Below are 24,590 nucleotides of genomic sequence, written 5' to 3' on the forward strand. Positions count from 1 at the left end.
AGCTCACTGCAAGCTCCGCCTCCCGGGTTTACGCCATTCTCCTGCCTCAGCCTCCCGAATAGCTGGGACTACAGGCGCCCGCCACCTCGCCCGGCTAGTTTTTTGTATTTTTTTTAGTAGAGACGGGGTTTCACCGTGTTAGCCAGGATGGTCTCGATCTCCTGACCTCGTGATCCACCCGCCTCGGCCTCCCAGAGTGCTGGGATTACAGGCTTGAGCCACCGCGCCCGGCCTCATATTTATTTTTCATAGACCTCTGGTGCCTGCTATAAAATACACAAGTAGTAAAGTTTTCAGAAAAACCTTTCAATTACTTTCTATCAGGTTTCATTCAAACTTCTGTTCAGATATAAAGGCTGAAAAGGCTATAGTTTTATCAGACACACATATATTCCCATATTTTGGGTAAACTTTCTATTTAACATGACATTGAATTACACAGTATTACATATGCAGCAGGCATAGTGTGTGTCATAGAACATTAAGAATTCCAGGCAAGTTTGAGAAAATAACTAAAGGAGTCAACCCTCTCTTTGCAGATGACGAAACGGCCTCAGTCCCCAATGATATGGACTACACACAGTTAACAACGCAACTTCTAACTTCTGGCCTTCATGTTCCAAATCTAGTGACCCTTTCACACCGCAGGAAACTAAGTCTGCTAAAAACACTGCTAACACATAATGGGATGGGTGGGAGTGTGTGGGGCACAAGGCGAGGGCAACATCAATGACCCGGCCATCAGGCCCTTGCTATTATGCTAAGCTGTCTCTTACCTAAAGGACCTCGGCCGCTCACAATGAAGAACCATGCAAGATTTCTACTAGCACAGTAGGGTCAGCAGCCACACATACAGGACTATCCCAAAACAATCACAGAGTCATTCTCTTCCAAATATTTTTTATTGAAATGACAATAAAATAAAAAAAGAACAGTGATCACTTTAACCAAACTTTTACTTTACAAATATAAAAATATAACCAAAACTTGTTTCTTTTATACATTTCCCATAAACGTAATACCAGAAAAGTTCTCAAAGCCAAACTATAAATGATGCTTGTATACTATGATATAAACACAATAACCAAAAGTTTAAATTTCTAAATACATGACCTTTCCATCAACAGAACAGCATAATCAATATATCTTCCCAATTTATCTCTATTTTTACGATATGATCCATTACTAAAATACAAAATACACCTAAACTGGCCCAATCTAGACTTACCTAGGTTTTAGTAAGTTTTTCCCCACAAAAACAAGCTTAATAAATATAATACAAGCTAATATTAAAATGTGTTTTATGGCTCAAATCAAATTACAGTATTAAGTTTCTCATCACGATTTGAACAACAAAAGCAAACTGCTTGAAATGAGTCCAGTTTAACCCAAATAGTCAATGATGTATAACAAGTGGGGTAAGTATGGGAAAATCAAATCTTATGCTACAGAAAGTTGACTTATACTACAGTCAACAACCACTAAGCCTTCTTTGGCAATGAAACTTACAAAACTGCAAACTCTGAAGCAGTCTCAGTGATTGGCACATACTGTTCCAAACACTATGAACTACAGTAAAAACATTAAGTTTGAGGATGGAAAAGCTACCCCAAGCATTTCATCTCAAGTGACTGAACAAGTACTGTAAAAATAAAGTCATTAAAAAGCCGAGAGCATAAGAGCACAACATTTAAGGAAGGGAATTTTAAGCCGATTGCTTGCTGGCCTGTTGAATTTGAAGTACTTCTACCTCTCACTTCTAATTAAACATGGACGAAAACAGACTGGCTAATTTGGTTACACTTCGTCCAAATACAATGTTAACTTAATGGAACCCTTAAATATCCAAAATAATAAGTGAATGCTAGTTATAAGACAATAAAAAGTTTAAAATTCTTCCAAATGTGCTGTTAACAGTACAAATTCAAGTGCAGAATTATTATGCCATTTTAAGTATTATATACTTTTTTAAAAAATCACAATGGTCTTCCATCACATGGCGAAAAAACAAATTTCACTCTTCTCCAAAGGGGTAAGTCCATCCTAAAGGTAACTACAAACAATTGTGTAAAACTTTATAGTTTTTTCCCCCAATCTATTCAACATATTCCAGTGTCATTTAGTAGTTTTATATAGAATCTGCACTATACTTGGATTACTCAGGGAAAATAAGATGACATATATTGTAGTTTTAGAACGCAAATGAGAGCTTTCATTTTAGACAAATGTACAACATAGGAGCCACTAAAAAATATGGGTCTATTAATCAAGAGCCCATTTCAAAATGATTCAGCATTTAGTATGTAGATCTGGAATGCACAGTTTCTGGAAGTATTAGAACTTACGTATCAAAAGAACTTAGTGTTAAACAGTGCACTTATACCCTCTTCTAATACTGTAGACATCTACCAACCAGATTTGATTTCCCCTAGTTCTATTATTTCCATCAGAAAACCAAAAACAAATTATTGGGATCCACCTGTAACTGACCAGAGCAAAAAGTTTTTAAGACTTCCGTTTATGTGTTACGAATTTTACATTCAAAACCAGATCTCTTACATTCCAAGGTTAGTAACCCAGCCATCCTGAATCAAAGGCTTTTCTCAACTAGGCCTTAGTGTATGGATGACTGGCTCATGTACTTACTGTATATTGGGAAGAAGTGAGAAAGTGGGAAGTGAAGAATTTGTCAAAGTTACAAAGAACATGAGTGGCCTCAAATCAGATGACTCTTCAACTCAAACACTCCTTACTGAGAGCACTTTATAAAACACACAACAAAAAGTCTACCTCTCTCTATCCTCCCCAAACTGCAAAAGTGAACATCTGAAATGTGGCCACTGTAGCTTTTCCCTCAGAAGCAATCATGGAAGGTGAGCTGAATCAATCCATCTTCATATCCACTTCCTCCAATCTAAAGGTCTTGCTCCCTGATCTAAAGGAATAGCTGAAGGATGCAGCTAATGGATGAGCTTACCAGCAAAATACATGAGAAATATGCTAATGTAGGCTAGAGGGGTAGGACTGTTAGGGGCAGGAGGGAAAAGGACAATTCACAGAACTAGTGGCTTTTTCAAAGGAAATCAGGGGGCATTTTTGGTCATGGGGACTGGTACTCACCTACCACTAAGGACACGCACAGTTACTCACTACTTAACTACCATGTGAGGGTTTGGCATGACCCCAACTAAAAACACTTGAGTGTTTATTAATATAATTGCTCAGCTACACTTGGCCTGATTTTCTCAAGTATCATATACCTTTGTCATCACCCAATATTCAGGAAAATAGCCCTGTGACTGGTACCATACTAATCAAAAGTTCATTCCTATTAAAAACCCTTTTTTCCTTAAGTAGCTACATCTGGCAAGATTCCTTTTTACATTAAGCCTACAGTCAAGTCTATAATAAGGCATACACACTACACTTTGATCATTAAATAACGACACAACCAGCAAACTCCTTTGCTCTAATATTTTTTATTCCCTCAAATTTGATCTGAATTTATCAGTACTTTTTAAAGTTTTTAAAATTTTGTATTTTTCTCTTAACCTGACAAAATCTGTCCTCTGCCTTACCCCCAGTTTTTGGTTGATTCACATTATTCCAAAAATATTTTCGAAGGCTCCGTCATTTGCTAAAACCAAATTTTCTTCTCTATGTATATAACTTCAAGTTAATTGAATATTTGTGCAATCTCAGAGTTCAAAACCTAATACGTCCAATTTTAGAAATTTCCTTCACAGATCACTATTTTTACCATGGCTTTAAGAATAAGACACATAATTTTGCAACAGCACAAATAATTAATATCCCCATTATGTGAAGAAAACTGAGCTCTAAATGAGTCTCTTCTTATACCAATTCCTATGATTGCTGATCAAGCCAATTTTAATAGTTTCCTGTACGTTTAAGGTCTGTTGCTTGCAAACCAAGGCCTGGATGGTTATAAAATGTACTGGCCAGTGAATTATATTGGGAGTTCTCTGCAACACAATTCATTTAGGAGTTGCACCTTGGACTCAATCAGACAAACACAGTTTTCAAAAGTAATGGAAGCTCTTCATCATAAAAATATAATACAGTCTTGGAGTATGTGCCCAAGAATGGTATCAAAGCAAGGGTTCAATAAACTTGACTGACCTAAACCTGTCATTGTGTTGTAACATTCACCATCCTAAGGTGGAGGGAAAAATGATCCTTACCTACAAGAATTTTAGAAGTTTAATGAGAAATTAAAATAAAAAAAGAAGTCAATTTTCTTTAATGTTGTACAAAAAGTATGAGTAGAACCAAAAGTAAATAAACATTATCACATTTGTTTACACCACTATCTAGTTCTTCATATTAATTTTACTATTCAAACAAAAGAAAGTAGGTGGCAATTTAGGGATCGCAAAAGAGATAAAACCAAAAAAACTTTTCTACCACATTTATTCTACACTGTATATAGCTGTGCTCACAGAGACAAGCGGCTTCTTTTACTTCTCCACTGCGCAGGAATTCAGTTGTATATAAAATTGAACCTGAATTTTAAAAAGAACAATACCTTTATTAAAGACAGTACATACTACTTTCCACGTAAGATAAAGAAATTTATCTGGATGTTTCTACCCTCTCTTAACATGTCTGGCATTTTCTTTTTTTCCCCTTCAAATGCCTTTTTACCATGTTTGGCATTTTCTACACCAATTTTCTCCCACTGGTCACATCTTATGCATTAAAAACACTGTTGCTGAATACTTATAATAAAAAAATTAAGACTATAAATTTGATTAATTATCCACTATTAAGTTCCTTAATGCTGGAAAAGTTTCTACATGTCCTTATACTCTGACTACTCAGCACAGATACTGCACTTGGCAAGTAGCTGTTTGAATAAATAATATGACTCTTTTTCCCCCATATGCATTTCAACTTGTAATCTAGCAGGAGGCCCAAGTGGAGTGACAAAAGATAAAGTTTGATTAGTGACGAAGTAGAAAGAGCAATTTCATACTCAATAAGCTTTCACAAAAGGCCAATTTCACTAACATTTATTAAGTATGTACCAGATTACTGGCACTGTTGTAAGCATTTTATATGCATTATTTCACTTGGTCCTCACAATCCTCTGAAGTAGAGACTACTATCCCCATTTACAGATGAAGAAACAGTCAAATAGGTAAAATAGTTTGTTCCAAGGTCACATTGCCAGCAAGTATTGAGACTGTGATTCAAATCCAAACACTGACTGCAGAATCTACATTCATAACCACCATATTATTCTGCAATTCCTATCGATGGCTGGCTCTAATAGAGACCTCAACCAGTACAAGTCAGTTTTTAAAAAACTGCATTTCGGTCGGGCGCGGTGGCTCACGCCTGTAGTCCCAGCACTTTGGGAGGCTGAGACGGGCAGATCACGAGGTCAGGAGATCAAGATCATCCTGGCTAACAAGGTGAAACCCCGTCTCTACTAAAATACAAAAACAAAATTAGCCTGGCGTGGTGGCGGCGCCTGTAGTCTCAGTTACTCAGGAGGCTGAGGCAGGAGAATAGCGTGAACCCAGGAGGCGGAGCTTGCAGTGAGCTGAGATCATGCCACTGCACTCCAGCCTGGGCAACAGAGTGAGACTCTGTCTCAAAAAATAAAAAAATTAAAAAAATAAAAAACTGCATTTCTTATCACTCTAACTGCCTAAAGATTCAAACCCCATGTAAAAGTTCAGGACCTAATCCCACAAGCCTCAATGTGGGCCAAAATATAGTAAGTTTCAAAAAAGGAAAGAGAATATATTACACCAAGATATTCAATTTGCCACCTTTTTTTTTTTTAGATGGAGTCTCGCTCTGTCACTCAGGCTGGAGTGTAGTAGCGCGATCTCGGTTCACTGCAACCTCTGCCTCCTGGGTTCAAGCAATTCTCTGCCTCAGCCTGAGTAGCTGGGATTACAGGCGCCAGCCACCACGCCTGGCTAATTTTTGTATTTTTAGTAGAGATGAGGTTTCACCATCTTGGCCAAGCTGGTCTTGAGCTCCCAACCTGGTGACACACCCACCTCAGCCTCCCAAAGTGCTGGGATTACAGGCATGAGCCACTGCATCCAGCCAATTTGCCACATTTTTATACAGACAACTCCACTCATGTTTACACACTGTTGACTATTTAACCATCTCTTCTTTGAATAAAGACATCAACCTTAACTCTTGAGAATATCAGAATTAGGGAAGAGCATTTGCACAAATACCAGAATGTCATGCCGAAACTTAATAGTCTGGGAATGGTATTAGTCACAATTCATCTATGGCTTGCACATGACCTAGGAGACTACTAGAATAGTTTCCTTAAAGACCAAAATTCATGAACCATACCTTCTCAAGTGGCTCAGAATATTTTAAATTTTACAGTTAATATGGATGAACCAAAAAATGTTCAACTTTCTGTACCTGCTCAACAGCTGAGGGAGACTAGAAATGATGGGTCCATATCCTGGTGCATTGTCATACAATTCAAACAATGGTGCAGCTACCAGCTTGTAATTTTTAGGGACTGCAAACAAGGCTAAAATAAAAGAGAATTCATTATTATAAGTTCTTATATAATCACTGCTTCCATTTCATTTTTAAATTAATTACCAATTTTACATTTAACAAAAAGTTTAAGAAAAAAGATAATCTCATTAACACATTTTGGTTATGTCTTTTAAGGTACATTTCCTAGTCACAGATTTTAAACTAAAAGCATGGTGTGTATTTTTAGTTTTACAATAAACCCCAAATTCAAGGAACTTTGCGAAAAACACAAATAGAGGTATCCTTGAAATTACTGTACAGAAGTTTTTAGATGGTTACCTTCGAAAACAAACTAACTTACCTTTTTCTTGAAGCTGAACCAGAAACAACTTCTTATGTTCCTTAGGCTTTGTAATATGTGCAGGAATATATGGATACTGAAATTACAAATGAATACAACTTTAACATGTATTCCATGGCTTCATTTCTTTACATGCTTACTCCCCAGTATAGTATAAACTGTTGGGAGAAGCATACTACTTTCTGTTCTCTTTACCAGGACTTATCTAACAGATACACTAGTAAATAAATGCTTTAATGCATATAAAATAACAAGCAGTAAACCAGTCAACCATTCAAGATAAAATATGTAGTCACAGGATTTATAGCTTCAGATACTTACAACATAATGAAGTCTGATTTAATTAGTATCTTTAATAAAGGCTTTTGTTTGTTTGTTTTTTGGGTTTTTTTTTGTTTTTTTTTTTGAGACAGTTTCGCTCTCGTTGCCCAGGCTGGAGTGCAATGGCGCAATCTCGGCTCACTGTAACCTCCGCCTGCCGGGTTCAAGTGATTCTCCTGCCTCAGCCTCCTGAGTAGCTGAGATTACATGCATGCGCCACCATGCCCAGCTAATTTTGTATTATTAGTAGAGGCAGGGTTTCTCCAGGCTGGTCTTGAACTCCCAACCTCAGGTGATCCGCCTGCCTCGGCCTCCCCAAGTGCTGGGATTACAGGTGTGAGCCATCATGCCTGGCCTAAAAGCTGTTTTGTTTTGTTTTGTTTTTAAATATATATATAGGCTGGGCACTGTGGTTCACGTCTATAATCCTAGCACTTTGAGAGGCCGAGGCAGGCAGATCATGAGGTCAGGAGATCGAGACCATCCTGGCTAACACGGTGAAACCCCGTCTCTACTAAAAATACAAAAAATTAGCCAGGCATGGTGGCGGGTACCTGTAGTCGCAGCTACTCGTGAGGTTAAGGCAGGAGAATGGCATGAACCCAGAAGGCAGAGCTTGCAGTGAGCTGAGACTGTGCCACTGCACTCCAGCCTGGGCAACAGAGCGAGACTCTGTCTCAAAAAAAAAAAAATAACCATCATCATATATAAATATATATGTGTGTATCAGTACGTTAAACAGTCTAGAATCCTGATGTAGACCTGTTTACTACATTAAAAATTCAAATATAGCCTGTGAGGCATTTGACAAGATGCTTCTTGCTCCTCCTCCCAGCCCCAACCTCAAACCTCCCCGTATCCCAGGGTGCATGTTTCAGGAATACCAGAAGAGCAGTCTAAATGAAGTTTTGCCAGATGGGCAAAGCCAAAGCCATTTTACTCGATGAAATTTAGAGAATTTAAAGGGATGAAGAGAATCAGAGAGGGAAGTTGCTACCCGGGAAGGAAAAATTCTGACACAGAGAACAAAAAAAAAAAAGTCTAAGGGTTATACAATTCTTGTATAAATCCACAATACACTGAGAAATCTACTTTTGCTGTTGGAGTTGTATTTGAGCGGGGGAATTTAAAATTGCTGAAAACAGATAAAAGGGGAAAGTGAGATAAAAGCAGAAGCTGCCAAAAGGAGGTATTAGCATCATCCTCAATTTACATAGAAACGCATGCTAAGAGAGGCTAAGTATCTTTCCCAAGATTACTCAGCCAAGTTGTGAAGCCAAGATTTAACTGTATCTATTCAACTCTTATCTAATTATAAAAGCCTATGTTATTTTCCACTATGTTACTCATTGGCACCTAACCAGTATTCCAGTTAGAATAATTATATACTAGAGCCATCCCTAGGGTACAATGAATTGAGGCAATTGTCCCAGGCTTTGGAGGTTCCTTAAACTGTCATGAAAACCAGATACAATAACAGTCGCAGAGAAGTGAGAAGTGGCTTGAACAGCACAAGCTAAGAGATCTGTGGATCGCATACAACAAAAGTTCCCAAACCATGACCAAACAAAATGAGTAGCATTTCCCCAAATTTCCTCTGCTGTCAAGGCTACGTGTTCCTATTTTTTTAAGCCTTTCTTCTCTGGTCTTAATGTTTAAGTCGACTGTAGTTTATACAAAAAGACTGAGATAGGGAGATGATAGGCTCCTTTTCCACTGACACCTAACTAACACTCTAGGCTTCCTAAATAAATCAATACACTTACCTTATATTGAATACCACCAGGGCAAACTCTAGGCTTTAGTGAATGAAGGGAACTGTCCTAGGACAGTGGTAGGGGAGATGAGTGAGGATATTCAGAAAAGTTATCTGGAAAATGACTGGGGTCACTACTAAGGATTTTTCAATTAGATCAAGGGATGTTCAGAAAGCCGAAAAAAGTTTAGAATAATTGTACTATGTATCTTTGAACAAGTAACTTCACTGTTTCCATATGAAATTGTTCTTCCTTAAAGCCAAGATGTGTTCCTGGCAATTCTTAGTGAACACCAGCATCAGCTTCCACAGCTCCTATCTTCCTGTCCCTCTGCCATACGAGGGAGTCAGAAGCAAAAGAAAAGAACAGTCTTTTGCTTGGTTGATATTTTGTGCAGCGCTTGACCTGAAACATCTTGTCATGTAAAGGAGCTATAAAGTCATAGGGCTTTTTAATTTGCCAAAAGAATTCAGGATTCAACTTTAAGAAGTTCCACCATTAGCAAAAATAGGAATATTTGAGCATCAGTAACATTATCACTCATTATCGTGGATTAAAATATTTCAAATTATTTAAATCCAAAAGGTCATACTGACACTTTGAAGGTCAATGAAACATGTTTGTGTGTGTGTGTGTGTGCCCCCATTACACAACCTCCGATTTCAGGGCAGCTGTGTTTGAAAGGTATCAGAGAGTTCCCTGTTTGCTGCCACTGTCTCAACAAGCAATCAGACTCAACATGGAAGTGCAAGGGAGTTCATTATCCCATGGGGGATAGGAGTCCCTAGCCATCTATCTTTCTGACAATTACGAGGTACATTCCACATGGTTCCCAGTCCTTAACAGAACAAACCCAGTTGCCCACAGGTGTAAAAAGATCAGTAACATGCCCTGTCTTACTTCTGCTGCTTCTGGTCTCACTCTCCCTGTATTCTGCTGCTTCCTGGAATCACCTCTCAAATTGCCTGTACCCAAGTCTTGGTCTTATCCTCTCTTTTGAATAAAGTCAAGTCTTTAGATGATGGTAAGGAATTAAATCATTCTTCTGAAAAATGTTAAGTAAAGGAAAAGCAGCATATATTTTTTTTTCTACACAAACCACATACTTCAGTAGTACATAAGTTTCTTTTTACATGAGGATCACAACCCTTATGAATTCATAGACCAGGAAATGATCATCAATGAGCTGCTAACATTATAAAAAGAGACAACCAAATATTTTTAAATTCCTGATGGAAGTACACTATACCACTTGCGGTAGACTGCCTTAAGATGACCCCCAATGACTCCTGTTTCCTGGTATTCACTGCTTTGTGTAGTCCCTCCTACAGTGTACCAGGGTTGGCTTGTGTGACCAACAACATACTGCAGAAGTGATGGTATGCCACTGCCAAGATTAGGTTATCACAGACTAAGGGTTCCTACTTGGGCACTCCTCTAGCACTCTGTCTCTCACTATCTCTTGGAACACACAGCCTGGGGGAAGCCAGCTGCCTGAGAGTTGTCCTTTTAGAGATGTTCTCATGGCAAGGAACTGAGGGAGACCTTGAGACAACAGCCAGCAACACCTGAAGCAAAGCTTTAGTCTAACAGCCCAGATGAAACCGAGAAGTCTGCTAACACACAAGTGTAAGCTTGAGATCAGATACTTTAACCCCAGTTCTGCCTTATGATGCAGTCCCAACTGACAACTTGACTGTAACTTCATGAGAGAGCCTAAGCCAGAACCACCCTAAGCAACTCCCAGAGGCCGAAAGGCTGCTAAATTTTGAGGTAATTTGTTATGCGGCAATAGATAATATACCACCTATGACAAGCCTTATTACCCCTCCCCAAATTAACTGAGCCTGAATACAATTTCTCAATCTAACTATCAATTTGCATGACACACAGGGGAAATAACTACATATTCAACAACAACAGGGGAATGCAATTAGAATGGAAACATTAGCCTATTTTCATTAACAAATAAAATACAAGGGAAAAAAAGGTGCCAACTGTGTAAAAGAGACTTTAGAGACTATCCTAATCCAAACAAATTATAAAAAGAAAATTGAAATAATCAGGATATGTGAACAGTGACTATATATTTGACAATAATATGGAATTGTTTTAGTATGATAATGACAGAACTACGGTTGTTTTTAAAGAGATCCTTATCTTTTATGATTCACAATGAAATATTTACAATTGAAATGAATAGCTAGGATACGCTTCAAAATAATCCAAGATAAGGGCAGGAGAATGGTGCGGTGGAACAAGGGGCTGTGATGTGCTAATTGTTAAAGGCAGATAACGGGTAGCGCAAGTCATTCACTTTTACCATTCTCTCTTCTTTTGTATTTGTTCTATTTATTTATTTATTTTGAGAAGGAGTCTCGCTCTGTTGTCCAGGCTGGAGTGCAGTGACACAATCTCGGTTCACTGCAACTTCTGCCTCCCAGGTTCAAGCAATTCTCCTGCCTCAGCCTCCTGAGTAGCTGGGATTACAGGTTTGTACCACCAAACCCGGCTCATTTTTGTATTTTTTTAGTAGAGATGGGGTTTCGCCATGTTGGCCAGGCTGGTCTCAAACTCCTGACCTCAACAGGTGATCCACCCACCTTGGCCTCCCAAAGTGCTGGGATTACAGGCATAAGCCACCTTGCCCAGCCTTGTATTTGTTTTACATTTTCCTTTAAAATAAGAAGTGCGTGGCTTAATTTTGTAATTTAAATTAAGGAGGGAAGAAAAGAAAATTTCAAGTCAAATTCTACTTTAATCTTTTTTAAAGTGGCTAGAATTAAACGAGCTTTCTGCTTCCAAAATGCCTAGCAAATATAACTGAACACTAACCTGAGGAGGTTCAAAATTTGGTCTCCACCAGTTACCAATGCAGTCGTCAATGACCCAGTCTTGCAAAACTCCATCCTGACGACCCAGTATCTGTCAAAAAGAAATAAGACAGCCAGTGAACAACTAAATATATGTACTCACGAATCCCCTTCTTCAGTGAAAAGAAAATTCTTAGCAGTGCTCCTAATAGAGACAAAGGGATAATATGCCTTCCATATAGATTTCATCTCTATAATCTGTTATTATAGATGTCACTCTGCCCAAGACATATAATATTAGTTCAAAATTGGCAAGCTAGTATTAACATAAAAACTGTGTTCAAAATTCAACTTTCATTTTTATTAATTTGTATAGCAGAACATTAAACTTATTTTAATCAAAGTCATACTCTACATATTTTAAGTGGCCAAAAACAGTTCCACAATGTTCATGGTGAGAAACTGCAGTTCTCTGTCCTGCTTCACCCATTCCCACTGGCTATAACTTTCAACTCTTGGTTGTTTTTCCCCTATTTGCTTCTATTTTTAAAGCGTTCTTCTTGGTCTTAAATAAACGGTTTATTTTAGGGTAGTTTTAGATTTACAGAAAACTTGCAAAACTTTAGCAGAGACTTCCCATATACCCCACACCCAGTTTCCCCTATTGTTAACATCTCACATTAGTAAGGCACATTTGTCAAACTAATCAACCAATACCAAGACAAGGTTATTAATTGAAGTCCATATATTATTCAGATATCCGTAATCTTTAACCTAATGTCCTTTTTCATTTTTCAGTCCCAGGATCCCATCTAAGATACCATATTACACTTAATCTTCATTTCTTCCAAGGTTCCTCTATATTGTGACAGCTTTTCATATTTTCCTTGTTTTTGATGATCTTGATAGTTTTGAGGAACACTGGTCAAGTATTTTGTAAAACATCCCTCAATTAACTGAGGTTATGAGCTTTTGGGAAGAAAAATAGAGGTAAAAGGGCCATTCTCATCACCATCATATCAAGGGTACACGCTGCATCAATGTGGCTTATCACTAATGCCAACCTCGATCACCTGGCTGAGGTACTGTTTATCAGGTTTCTTCAATGTAAAGTCATATTTTTCAAAACTTTTTTTTTTTTTTTTTTGAGACGGAGTTTTGCTCGTTGCCCAGGCTGGAGTGCAATGGCACAATCCCGGCTCACTGCAACCTCCGCTGCCCAGGTTCAAGTGATTCTCCTAACTCAGCCTCGTGAGTAGCTGGGATTACAGGCACACACTACCATGCCCAGCTAATTTTTTGTCTTTTTAGTAGAGACGGGGTTTCACCCTGTTGTTCAGGCTGGTCTCAAACACCTGACCTCAGATGATCCGCCCGCCTCAGTCTCCCAGAGTGCTGGGCTTACAGGCATGAGCCACTGTGCCGGGCCTCAAAACCACATTTTTCTAAGAGATAGGGTCTTGCTCTGTCACTCAGGCTGGAGCGCAGTGACGCAATCATGGCTCACTATAACTCCTGGCCTCAAGCAATCTTCTGGCCTCAGCCCCACAAAGCACTGGGATTACAGGTGTGAGCCACCATGCCCAGCCAAAATATTCTTTTATGATGGTTTCTTGATTTTTCATTTTCATTTTATTTTTCTGAGACAGAGTCTCGCTCTGTTGCCCAGGCTGGAGTGCAGTGGTGCAATCTCGGCTCACTGCAACCTCCGCCTCCCGGGTCCAAGGGACTCTCCTGCCTCAGCCTCCCGAGTAGCTGGGACCACAGGTACCTGCCACCACACCCAGCTTTTTTGTATTTTTAGTAGAAATGGGGTTTCACCATGTTGGCCAGGATGGTCTCGATCTCTTGACCTCGTGATCCACCCACCTCGGCCTCCCAAAGTGCTGGGATTACAGGCGTGAGCCACCGCGCCCAGATTTTCATTTTAAAAACTTTTTTAAAAGCCTATAACCCTCTATTATGAATGAGAATTTAGATATTAAAATCACATGACCTAGTTATACTTTTTCTTCCAGCATCTTCCCATTATCAATATTTGGTTAAGTCAACATTCAGTATTTAAGTTAGTATGATCAGGTAGATCAGTCACAACAGAGTAACCATATCTCCTCACTTGTTCAATCTTCCTGTTCTTTAGTTAGTAACTTTCATTTCCTTTGCTATCACTAAATTCGTTTCCCACATTCTCCACGAGAATTTAAATTTCTTCTCAATTCAAATATCAATTGTCAGTTATTCTATTAATTTCATCTTTTCTAAGACATGTTTTTGTTTTTTTCAAGACAAGATCTCACTCTGTCACCCACGCTGGAGTGCAGTGGTGTGATCTCCACTCACTGCAACCTCCACCTCATGGGCTCAAGTGCTTCCCTCACCTCAGCCTCCCCTGTCCCCCAGCCTCCCGAGTAGCTGGGACTACAGGTGCAAGCCACCGCACGAGGCTAATTTTTCGCCATGTTGCCAAGGCTGGTCTCAAACTCCTAGGCTCAAGTGATCTGCCCATCTTGGCCTCCCTAAGTGCTGAAATTGCAGGCATGAGCCACCATACCCAGCCTAAGATACGTTTTTCTATCATCCTGCTGTAATCTGTACTTGATAGTCTCAACCCTGCTTCCCAGCTGGAGTCCTAGGGTTTCTCTTGGTCTCTCTCCTATGTTGTTAGATCTTAATATTTCTAATTCTCTATCTTCTTATTTTATTCCAGTTTGGGGGTGAACACCCTCTAGTAGCTTCCTGAGAAAAGGTACAAGAGATGAAATTTTTTGAAACTCTGCATGTCCAGAAATAACTTTTACCCACACATTTGATTTATAGTTTGATTAGAAAATTCTTGGACAGAGATCATAGTCTCTCAAAATCACAAAGACAACACTCCACCATCCTTTAGCTTCCAGAATTATTTCTGGGTAGTTTAATGCAATTTCTGATTTTGATGTTTTGCATTTAACCTCTCTACTTACCAATCCTCCACCTCCCACTTTGGAAGCTTTTAGGATCTTTTTATTTGTTTGTAGGATCTAAAATTTCATGATGACATGCCTTTGCATGGATCTTTAAACATTCACTATAGAAGCAAGGCCAGTAGGCCTTTTCAATCTAAAAACTCATGCTCTTTGAGGTTTGAGAAATTTTCTCCAATTATGCTTTACTAATTCTTCCTTTACTCTGTTCTATTTATCCGTAGTTTATATTGGTCCTTCTAGAATGACCCACTAATTTTATCTTTTCTTACCTACATTCTATCATCTTTTCATTCTATTTTCTGGTAGAATGAAACTCTTAACTTTTTACTGAATTTTTTATCTCTTCCAACATTTTTTTAAATATCCATGAGGTTTTTGTTGGCTAAAATGCCTTTTTAACAGCACTGTTTCACAGATGCAAAATCTCCTCTTATTTAACCAAGAATATTAATCACAGTTTTGTCAATGGTTGAATTTACTGCTTCTGTTAAGGTCCTTTTGCTTCTTTTGATCTCTTTCTTGTTAAGAAGTTTTCTCCAAAAGCCTGGTGATATTTGGTTGTGTACTCACAAGGTAGAAGCAACAAGAGGCTTAATTGTCACCTCTGTGTGCATGAGTGATAGGACTACGATTTTTTTTTCTTTTTTTTTTTTGTAGACGAAGTCTTGCTCTGTTGCCCAGGCTGCTGTGCAGTGGCGTGATCTCGGTTCACTGCAACCTCCACCTCCTGGGTTCAACTGATTCTTCTGCCTCAGCCTCCTGAGTAGCTGGGATTACAGGCGCCCGCCACCACGCCCGGCTAATTTTTTTTTTTATTTCAGTAGAGACGGGGTTTCACCATGTTGGTCAGGCTGTCTCTAACTCCTGACCTCGTGATCCACCCGCCTCGGCCTCCCAAAGTGCTGGGATTACAAATGTAAGCCACTGTGCCCGGTCCAGGACTACATTATTTCTATAGAAAATTCTTCCTTTGTTTTGGATATGGGTTGTCTCCCTGCCCCCAAACTCATGCTGAAATCTGATCCCCAATGTGACAGTGTTGGCAGGCAGGGCCTAGTGGAAGGTGTTTAAGTCATGGAGGTGGATCCTTCATTAATAGTTTTAATACCCTTCTGCCATCAGGAATGGATTAGTTCCCTGGAGACTGGGTTGTTCAAGAGCGTGGCTTCCCGGATTCACTCTTGCTTCGTCCCTTGCCATGTCATCATCTCTTTGCACATGCCCACTCCCATTTTGCTTTCTACCATGAGTGGAAGCAGCATGAAGCCCTCGCCAGCTACCCAATCTTGCCACCACAACTGGTGAGCCAAATAAATCTTTTTCTTTATAAATTACCCAGCCTCAGGTATTCTGTTATAGCAATATTAAACAGACTAAGACAGCTCCAAAATGGCAGTATCTGAAGTTTTTCTTGGACTGGTCACTTTTTCCAGAAACAAGATTTCCAACCCTCAGCCTGGGATATATAAATCTAATTGTTGGCTGGGCCTGGTGGCTCATGCACGTAATCCCAATGCTTTGGGAGGCTGAGATGGGAGGACTTCTTCAGGCCAGGAGTTTGCGACCAGCCTGGGCAACATAGCAAGATCTCTATAAAAAAATTTTTTTTAATTAGCCAGGCATCGTGGCACACACCTGCAGTCCTAGCTACTCAGGACGCTGAGGCAGGAAGATTGCTTGAGCCCAGGAGTTTGTGGTTACAGTGAGCTATGATCACACCACCATCCTCTAGCCTGAGGAACAGAGTGAGACCCTGTCTCTAAAAAAAATAAATAAGCTTAGACCGCGCACGGTGACTCACATCTATAATCCCAGCACTTTGGGAGGCCAAAGCAGGCAGATCACCTGAGGTCAGGAGTTTGGGACCAGCCTGGCCAACATGGTGAAACCCCATCTCTACTAAAAATACAAAAATTAGCTGGGCATGGCAGTGGGCACCTGTAATCCCAGCTACTCTGGAGGCTGAGGCAGGAGAATCGCTTGAACCCAGGAGGCAGAGGTTGCTGTGAGCAACCATTGCTCACACTGGATATCACACCACTGCACCCCAGCCTGGGCAACAAGAGCAAAACTCTGACTCAAAAAAAATTTTTTAAAAATAAGCCCAATTGTTAACATCCTGTCAGCCTAATAGAAGTCCAAGAGTCTGACTATTCAGAATGGGAACTCTTGCTTATTCTTCCCCATCCCCTAAACTTTTTTCATTGCTAGCTGTTCTCTGATTCAATTACTACAGAGAATCAATCATCAGCCAGTCTTTGCCTAATTACAGAGTGGGGAAGACAATCTAGATACACAGATTGAACATCCCAATCTGAAACTCCAAAATCTCAAACTTTTTGAGCACTGAAATGATGTTCAAAGGAAATGCTCAGGCCGGGTGCGGTGGCGCACGCCTGTAATCCCAGCACTTTGGAAGGCCAAGGAAGGCGGATCACCTGAGGTCAGGAGTTCCAGACCAGCCTGGCCAACATGGTGAAACCCCGTCTCCACTAAAACTACAAAAATTAACCAGGCATGGTGGCAGGTGCCTGTAATTCCATCTACTGGGGAGGGTGAGGCAGGAGAATCGCTTAAACCCGGGAGGTGGATGTTACAGTGAGCCGAGATTACACCATTGCACTCTAGCCTGGGTGACAAGAGAGAGACGTCGTCTCAAGAAAAAAAAAAAAAAAAAGGAAATGTTCATTGCAGCATTTCAAGTTTTGTATATGGGATGCTTAACTGGTAAGCATAATGCAAATATTCCAAAACCTGAAAAAAAATCCCAAATCCTAATCACTTTTTAATTTTTTTGCATATATAGTAGATGTATATATGTATGGGGTACACAAGATGTTTTGATACAGGCATGCAATGCATAATATTCACATCATGGAGAACAGGGTATCCACCCCCTCAAGCATTTATCCTTTGTGTTACAAACAATCCAATTATACTCTTTTAGTTATTTTAAAATTTACAATTAAGTGATTACTGACTATAATCACCCTATTGTGCTATCAAATAGTAGCTAAACACTTCTGGTCCCAAGCTCTCAGACAGGGAATACTCAACCTGTATAAATATACTTCATATATACTTTGAACCAGTCCAGTTTTCAGCCCATGCATGCCCCCACTTTCATAAGTACCTAGCACCTTCAGTTCCTCAGTCATTCTGGTACTCTGCAGTGTTGGATTCTGCCTGCCTGTCTGTTGGACTAAGGTTTCTGCCAAGTTAGTTATAATTTGCCCATCTGTTTTCCAGTTTCCAAAAATTTTGCTTTTGTGAGTCTCTCATTTTGCACTCCCTCAATCCTACTGCACTTACATCTTTGTACCAGACATTACATAAATGGAAGTCCAAGCACAGTAAATGTTTAAGAGTTATAATACATTTTTAGAAATACTAGAAAGACAAACCAATAGGTCAAAAGTAGGAGAATTACAGGTGACTTTAGTTTTGTTTCTCCTTTGCTTTTCTGTGTTTGCCAAGCTTTTTGCACAGAGAATGTATGAGTTTTGTAAAGGGGGCAGGCGGCAACTGCATGTTAAAGAAGAAAACAAACATTGAAAACAACTTACAGTCTCAAAATCCTCAGTATCTATGCATTTGGCCCCAAGTCTTTACATGCAGGCATTACAATGATTTTTTAAAAGTAGAATAATTTGGGCAAAGTCTAAAAAATATGTGAAAAAAGTGAAAACACAGGCGTCTTTCTCTTTTCAAAATTCCATAGAGGCCTACTCTTGAACAAAACTACCTGCATTCAAACCTCTAGCTCTACAACACACTAGCTATATAACAAGAAGTAATTTAAACTTAATAATATCTGCTTCCTAGAGTTGTGGTGGTGATTAAAGGAATTAGCACATGTAAAGCACTTAGAACAGTGTCTAGCACAGTAATACTTAAATGTCAGTTTTTATCATTGCTGTGACACAGTTTAACATTTTAAAAATTGAAGTAAGTGTAAGTTCAACTTGTAAAAAAAATCAACATTGTACTAACATTCTGGGGTTTAAGTTGTATTTATTGAAAACTCAATATTCCAAAATAAACATCCTTTTTACAAGACATTAAAAGCCAAATTAACTATTAAGTTGATGGTATGCAAAGTTAGGTTAAACAGAAAAATACCTCTGTCATTAAGCGTTTTAGTCCTTCAACTTCATCTTCTCCTGGGTTAAGTTCACCACCAGGTCTGTATAAAAGTTAAGAATTTCAGCTTTCAACTTAATGCAATTTGGAGATAACAAAGAACACAATAAATGTTATGTCTATCAAGTCACTAAGTAACATATTTCAGTGTAATAAGGCAATCAAAACAAGTATCAAAGTGAAGGGGGAGAATATGCTTGAATTCATGTCAATTCCCCAGACTAACAGTATACAAACCCTAGGTTTTTTTCCTCTTTGTATATATTTATTTTTATTTTATTGTCGATTCAAGGGGTACATGTACAAGTTTATTACATAGGTATATTGTGTAATGCTAAGGTTTAGGCTTCTAGTGAACCAATCACCAAAACAGTGAACATAACATCTAACAGGAAGTATTTCAACTCTCGCCTCTCCCTCCCGCTCCCCACCTTTGGAGTATACAGTGTTCATTTTTTCCAACTTTATGTCCATATGTACCCATCACATAAACCCTAGTTTTAAACCAACAGAATACATAACATAGCACAAACATAAACAAAATTGCTAACCACCAGTCCATCCCAATCTCGTCTCTGGAAGCTATCTGATGATAATGGAGTCTAGAAATGCCCAGAGAGGAATGGATCATATTCTTTAGGCCTAAACAATGGGACACTTTTTCAAGAGCGCCATCTAAGTATTGGAGACCTTTCTTTTTGGTATAATCTAGTCAAATAGTTGTGGATCAAATGTTTGAGAGATGCAGGAGCTTAAATGACAAAAAAATAAACTGTTATCCACAAAAACCTAAGTCATCTTAAGAATAGGAAATGCAAATCATACCAAGAAAGAAATACCAATTGTTCTTGGTGATGCTACAATGACATCTAGACATTGATCTTGAACTCAACTATTCCACAGGGTTTCTACCAAGCTCAATCACTAACATCGACAACATATAGAAACACGCAGATTACTAGTTAGGAAAATAAACGAGCACCGCAATGGAGAAAAATTACTCGTGATTTTCTCTTTTTAAAGACATCATTAACAGCAGTGTTTGTTGAAATAAATGACCGAGGGCTAAAATTGTAGTCCACAGCTGCATAAACAGCAATCCTACTAAAAACTGTCTTGCTGTTAATTTCCAACACTACTTACAGTTTGAAGAAAGTTGTTCCCAGCTGTAGCAGTAACACATGGGGTAGCCGGTGCTCATGTACAATCAGAACCCCTTCTACAGTCCTCCTCATTCCAATTTTATCAAATTCTTCCCTCATGCGCTGAAATCTGGCTGCCACAGAGCTGTCCTTCTCATAGAGGGGCTCTTTTGTACCAAAAGTATAATTGGTAAGAGGGTACCTGTGATCCAAAGACAAACATCTAACATGAGAACTGAAGAATATAATTTACCATGACAGACATTAGCATAAAGAAACCACAGTACAAAAAAAAAGTGCATATGTTGTACTCAGAGACACAGGATTTGTACAGTTACATAACTAAAGTTAATGAGACAGTAGAGATTGGAATCTTGTTCTCTGGACTCTTAAAGCCAGAGCTTCCGGCCGGGCGCGGTGGCTCAAGCCTGTAATCCCAGCACTTTGGGAGGCCGAGACGGGCGGATCACGAGGTCAGGAGATCGAGACCATCCTGGCTAACACGGTGAAACCCCGTCTCTACTAAAAAAAAAATACAAAAAACTAGCCGGGCGAAGTGGCGGGCGCCTGTAGTCCCAGCTACTTGGGAGGCTGAGACAGGAGAATGGCGTGAACCCGGGAGGCGGAGCTTGCAGTGAGCTGAGATCCCGCCACTGCACTCCAGCCTGGGCGGTGGCTCAAGCCTGTAATCCCAGCACTTTGGGAGGCCGAGGCGGGCGGATCACAAGGTCAGGAGATCGAGACCACAGTGAAACCCCGTCTCTACTAAAAATACAAAAAATTAGCCGGGCGCGGTGGCGGGCGCCTGTAGTCCTAGCTACTCAGGAGGCTGAGGCAGGAGAATGGCGTGAACCCAGGAGGCGGAGCTTGCAGTGAGCCGAGATCGCGCCACTGCACTCCAGCCTGGGCAACAGCGTGAGACTCCGTCTCAAAAAAAAAAAAAAAAAAAAAAGCCAGAGCTTCCATGAGATCAAGCTACTCCTCCATACTTTAACTTTCAAGTGTAGATAACACTATCCTTAAATGCTTAGAGAAATGGTTATCTGAACATTAGTAATCTGGTTTTAGACCATGGCTGCTATTCCAACAAGACCAATTTGGCTAATAATTAATGTCCCCCTGCATTCCTCTGACTACTAATCTAATCAGAAAGTTTTAATTATGGGTGCTAATGGCTAATCTCTTTTTTCTAAAACTAAGCCACCACTTTTCATCAACATCCCTCCAGTTATTTTCTATTTCTCTCAGTCAACTATCCTCAGATTTTTCTTGCACCACAGCCTTTCCTTTTCACAGCAACTCTTCTACTTTCTCTTTCTGTCCTCTAACCCTATTTACTAGCCTTGGGCATTTATTCTATTCAGTCTCCTTATTGTTTCCTTCTCCTCATCTGAATCTTCTACCCACCCCTTTACCAAGAATTTAAAATATGGCTCAAACTGTTAAAGACAGTTTTCATCTTGCCTAATAAGGATCAAATTTTTCTTTAAAGATACTTAAAAATTCCATACTTATATGTCGTACGCCCTTAATTAAAGCCTTACAGCAAGAAGCCTTTGAGTAAGAATTTACGCCACATTTGCCCACCTATAGTATCTATTCTACCAAAAGCCCTTGACATTAATAGTCAACATTATTGCATCTACTACACTCAGCCATTCTTGAAAGGGGGAAAAAATCAAGGTTGCCAAAACTTTAAAAATTACTTTAAGGCCGGGCGCAGTGGCTCAAGCCTGTAATCCCAGCACTTTGGGAGGCCAAGACGGGCGGATCACGAGTTCAGGAGATCGAGACCATCCTGGCTAACACGGTGAAACCCCGTCTCTACTAAAATACAAAAAAAAAAAATTAGCCGGGCGAGGTGGCGGGCGCCTGTACTCCCAGCTACTCGGGAGGCTGAGGCAGGAGAATGGCGTGAACCCGGGAGGCGGGGCTTGCAGTGAGCTGAGATCCGGCCACTGCACTCCAGCCTGGGCAACAGAGCTAGACTCCGTCTCAAAAAAAAAAAAAAAAAAAAAAATTAATTTCAGAAGCCAAGTTCTAGGCATATGAAAAAGCTATAAAATAATTAAAATATACCATTTCAAGGATGCTTTAAAGATTTAAAGAACGTCCCCAGTAGACCCAAGGCTAAATCTAACACCATCATCCATAGCAGCAGCAGATATGCTACACAGCACGATGTGCCAGGCAATTTTTTCAAACGCTTTACATATATTAACATTTAATTCTCACAACCTGAGTTAGAAAGAATTAAGGATAGCCATTACACATCTCTGTTGCAAGAGCCAGCTCCAATATATCAGTAATGTCAAGATGAAATGTCAGAATTTTCACCTGTGAAATCAGAGTGCCAGCCCAGACATACATATTGTTCTCATCATACTGTGAGCTTCATAAAGCAGGGGCTACACCTTACTTCCTCACCACTGTATATCCAGTATTGTGCACAGTGCCTGGCACAAAGTAGGCATTCATGCAATATTTCCTGAAAGAAAATATACTGGGGAGAGCGCATTTGTTTTCAACTTAATATTAACTCAGGTGAACTTAAGTTCACAACACAATGATTATTTCTGAATATTTATATTTATATAGGAGAAGAAATGTACTGTAAATCAACCCATAATTTTAATAGAGCGAAGATTAAAATCTTGCTGAAAGCTAACTATTTTGCCAAGTTAATTCTACATAATGGCTTGGTGCAAATTAATTCAGTAATCAAGACAAAACAAGAAAAGACTGTGGGTTTTAGCTCTAATCACCACTGAAAGTAACCCAGAAGCTGTGCTTTCATACTTTTAAAAAGGATAACATTTGCCTTTACCATTTGATGGATTTTTTTCTTAATTTTTAAAAACATTTTTGTAGAGACAGCCTATGTTGCCCAGACTTGTCTACAACTCCCGGCCTCAAGTGATCCTCCCACCTCGGCCTCCCAAGGTGCTGGGATTACAGTCTTGAGCCGCCACTCCTGAGGACTTTTATACACACAACTATCGACTAATTCCAGATTTTATAAACCCAGCATTTCCATCATCTAAATTTCCAAGCCAACACATTTTACAAAATAAAACAATGTTAACCATCTTTTCAACTTCAAATCACTTTGGTTGGGGGACGGAGAGAGAACGTCCATTTATTTTAATATAAAACAAGAGAAACACCTAAACTGCCCTACGAAAACATCAATACCACCAAATCCTTGCACTTGTACACAGACTGGCATAAACTGGCCACTTTCCTCCATCAGGAAAATAGAGGCACCACGTTGCCTCGAAAACAAATCCTCAGACACGATTTTAAAAAGCATTACTGACAATTTCTTCAGACATCTCAAACGTCAATTACCTGCTACAGCGAGTCTGCTGCTGAGAGTGACCTTGAAATGCAATGGTTTCAAGTGTTGAAACGGAAAGGTGTTGAAAATAAAACACAGCCCACAATGGGTTTTCTGGTACAAACATTCTGGTTCCCTCCAGTCTGAAAGCCCAACCATAGCAGCATCCTTACTCCCAAGGAGGGGCCTACTTGGGGTGCCTGGGATGCTGGCGTTGAGACATCATCAGACGACGCGAAGGCATAAGGCATGAGGCAGGGCAGACAGCCCTGAGCACATGAATAACATGTGTTGTATTCATAAACCGAAATATTTAAGTAGCAATTAAAAGGAAAAAAACTAGACCTAGGCATTACAGCTGGATCTCGAAAGCTTACTGTCAGAGTGAAATGTGCAAAAATGATACTAGGTTATACCATTCGTACCACATCAACAATCACAAAGCAATACCATATACGTGATGCCAAAGCATAAACATTTCACGGGAAGGATAAAACACACACACACACACACACACACACACACACACACACACATTTTGAAGTTGGTTACCTCTGGAGAGGTGGGGAAAGGATGAGTTAAAAGCAAACTCCGTTTTTCCCCATTATGACCGAATACATAGGATGGGAACAAGCCTTCCTTTACAGAAAAGGACTCTTAACTCCCGGAGGTAGGAGGATGAGAAAGGGGCCTGAGGGAGCGAGGAAGGCGCGCATCCGCCAGCGGGAGTTGGAGGCTGGGAGGTGCGGAGGCGTGAAGCACGCCGAAAAGCCGGGGACGCGCGGGAGTGTCTGTAGGAGCGCTCACGAGAGAAATGCCCGCCAAGGCCGCCCCGCACTTACAGATTGATGGTGCGCTCCAGGGTGAGGGGCTTGGTCTGCTGGATGTACTTGTTGCCGAACTGAGTGACCCCCCGGGGCCAGCCGGTCTGCGAGCGATTGGGCGGTACCACAGACATGCTGGCGAGCTCCGGCGCTGGCGGCGAGCAGAAAGTGGGAGGCAGGGGAGACTTTCCCGGTGCGGGAAGCGGTTATCTGCAACCCCCTCAGCAGCTACCGCCCGCCATTAACAGGAGAGCGCAAGAGGAGGCGTAGGCACGCCGGAAGTGAACCCGGAGCCTCTGGCGGCAGGAAGTAGAGAGGAGGTGGCCTGCCAGACCGAGCGCCATTGGGCCAATAGCTGGTGGGATGGCTGCAATAGCTGGAGCTCCCATTGGTAAACCGGGTATAGGTTCCGCCTCCTCTTGCTTTGG

At 40.2% G+C, this 24,590-nt stretch overlaps 1 protein-coding gene across 1 annotated transcript; it reads right to left on the reverse strand.

Annotated features, from left to right (window-relative positions):
• Nucleotides 1-883: 883 nt before the first annotated feature.
• NUDT21 (nudix hydrolase 21) lies at nt 884-24,428 on the reverse strand. Its single transcript, XM_015126197.3, has 7 exons — nt 24,181-24,428; nt 20,000-20,200; nt 18,836-18,899; nt 11,770-11,859; nt 6,857-6,932; nt 6,430-6,544; nt 884-4,526 (listed from the first exon to the last, which is right to left on the reverse strand). Exons 1-7 carry the CDS (start codon nt 24,294-24,296, stop codon nt 4,505-4,507), a joined length of 684 nt encoding a protein of 227 aa, XP_014981683.1. The 5' UTR covers nt 24,297-24,428; the 3' UTR covers nt 884-4,504.
• Between the last annotated feature and the right edge of the window lie 162 nt (nt 24,429-24,590).

This window comes from Macaca mulatta, chromosome 20 (genome assembly GCF_049350105.2).
Source record: "Macaca mulatta isolate MMU2019108-1 chromosome 20, T2T-MMU8v2.0, whole genome shotgun sequence".
Taxonomy (NCBI): domain Eukaryota; kingdom Metazoa; phylum Chordata; class Mammalia; order Primates; family Cercopithecidae; genus Macaca; species Macaca mulatta.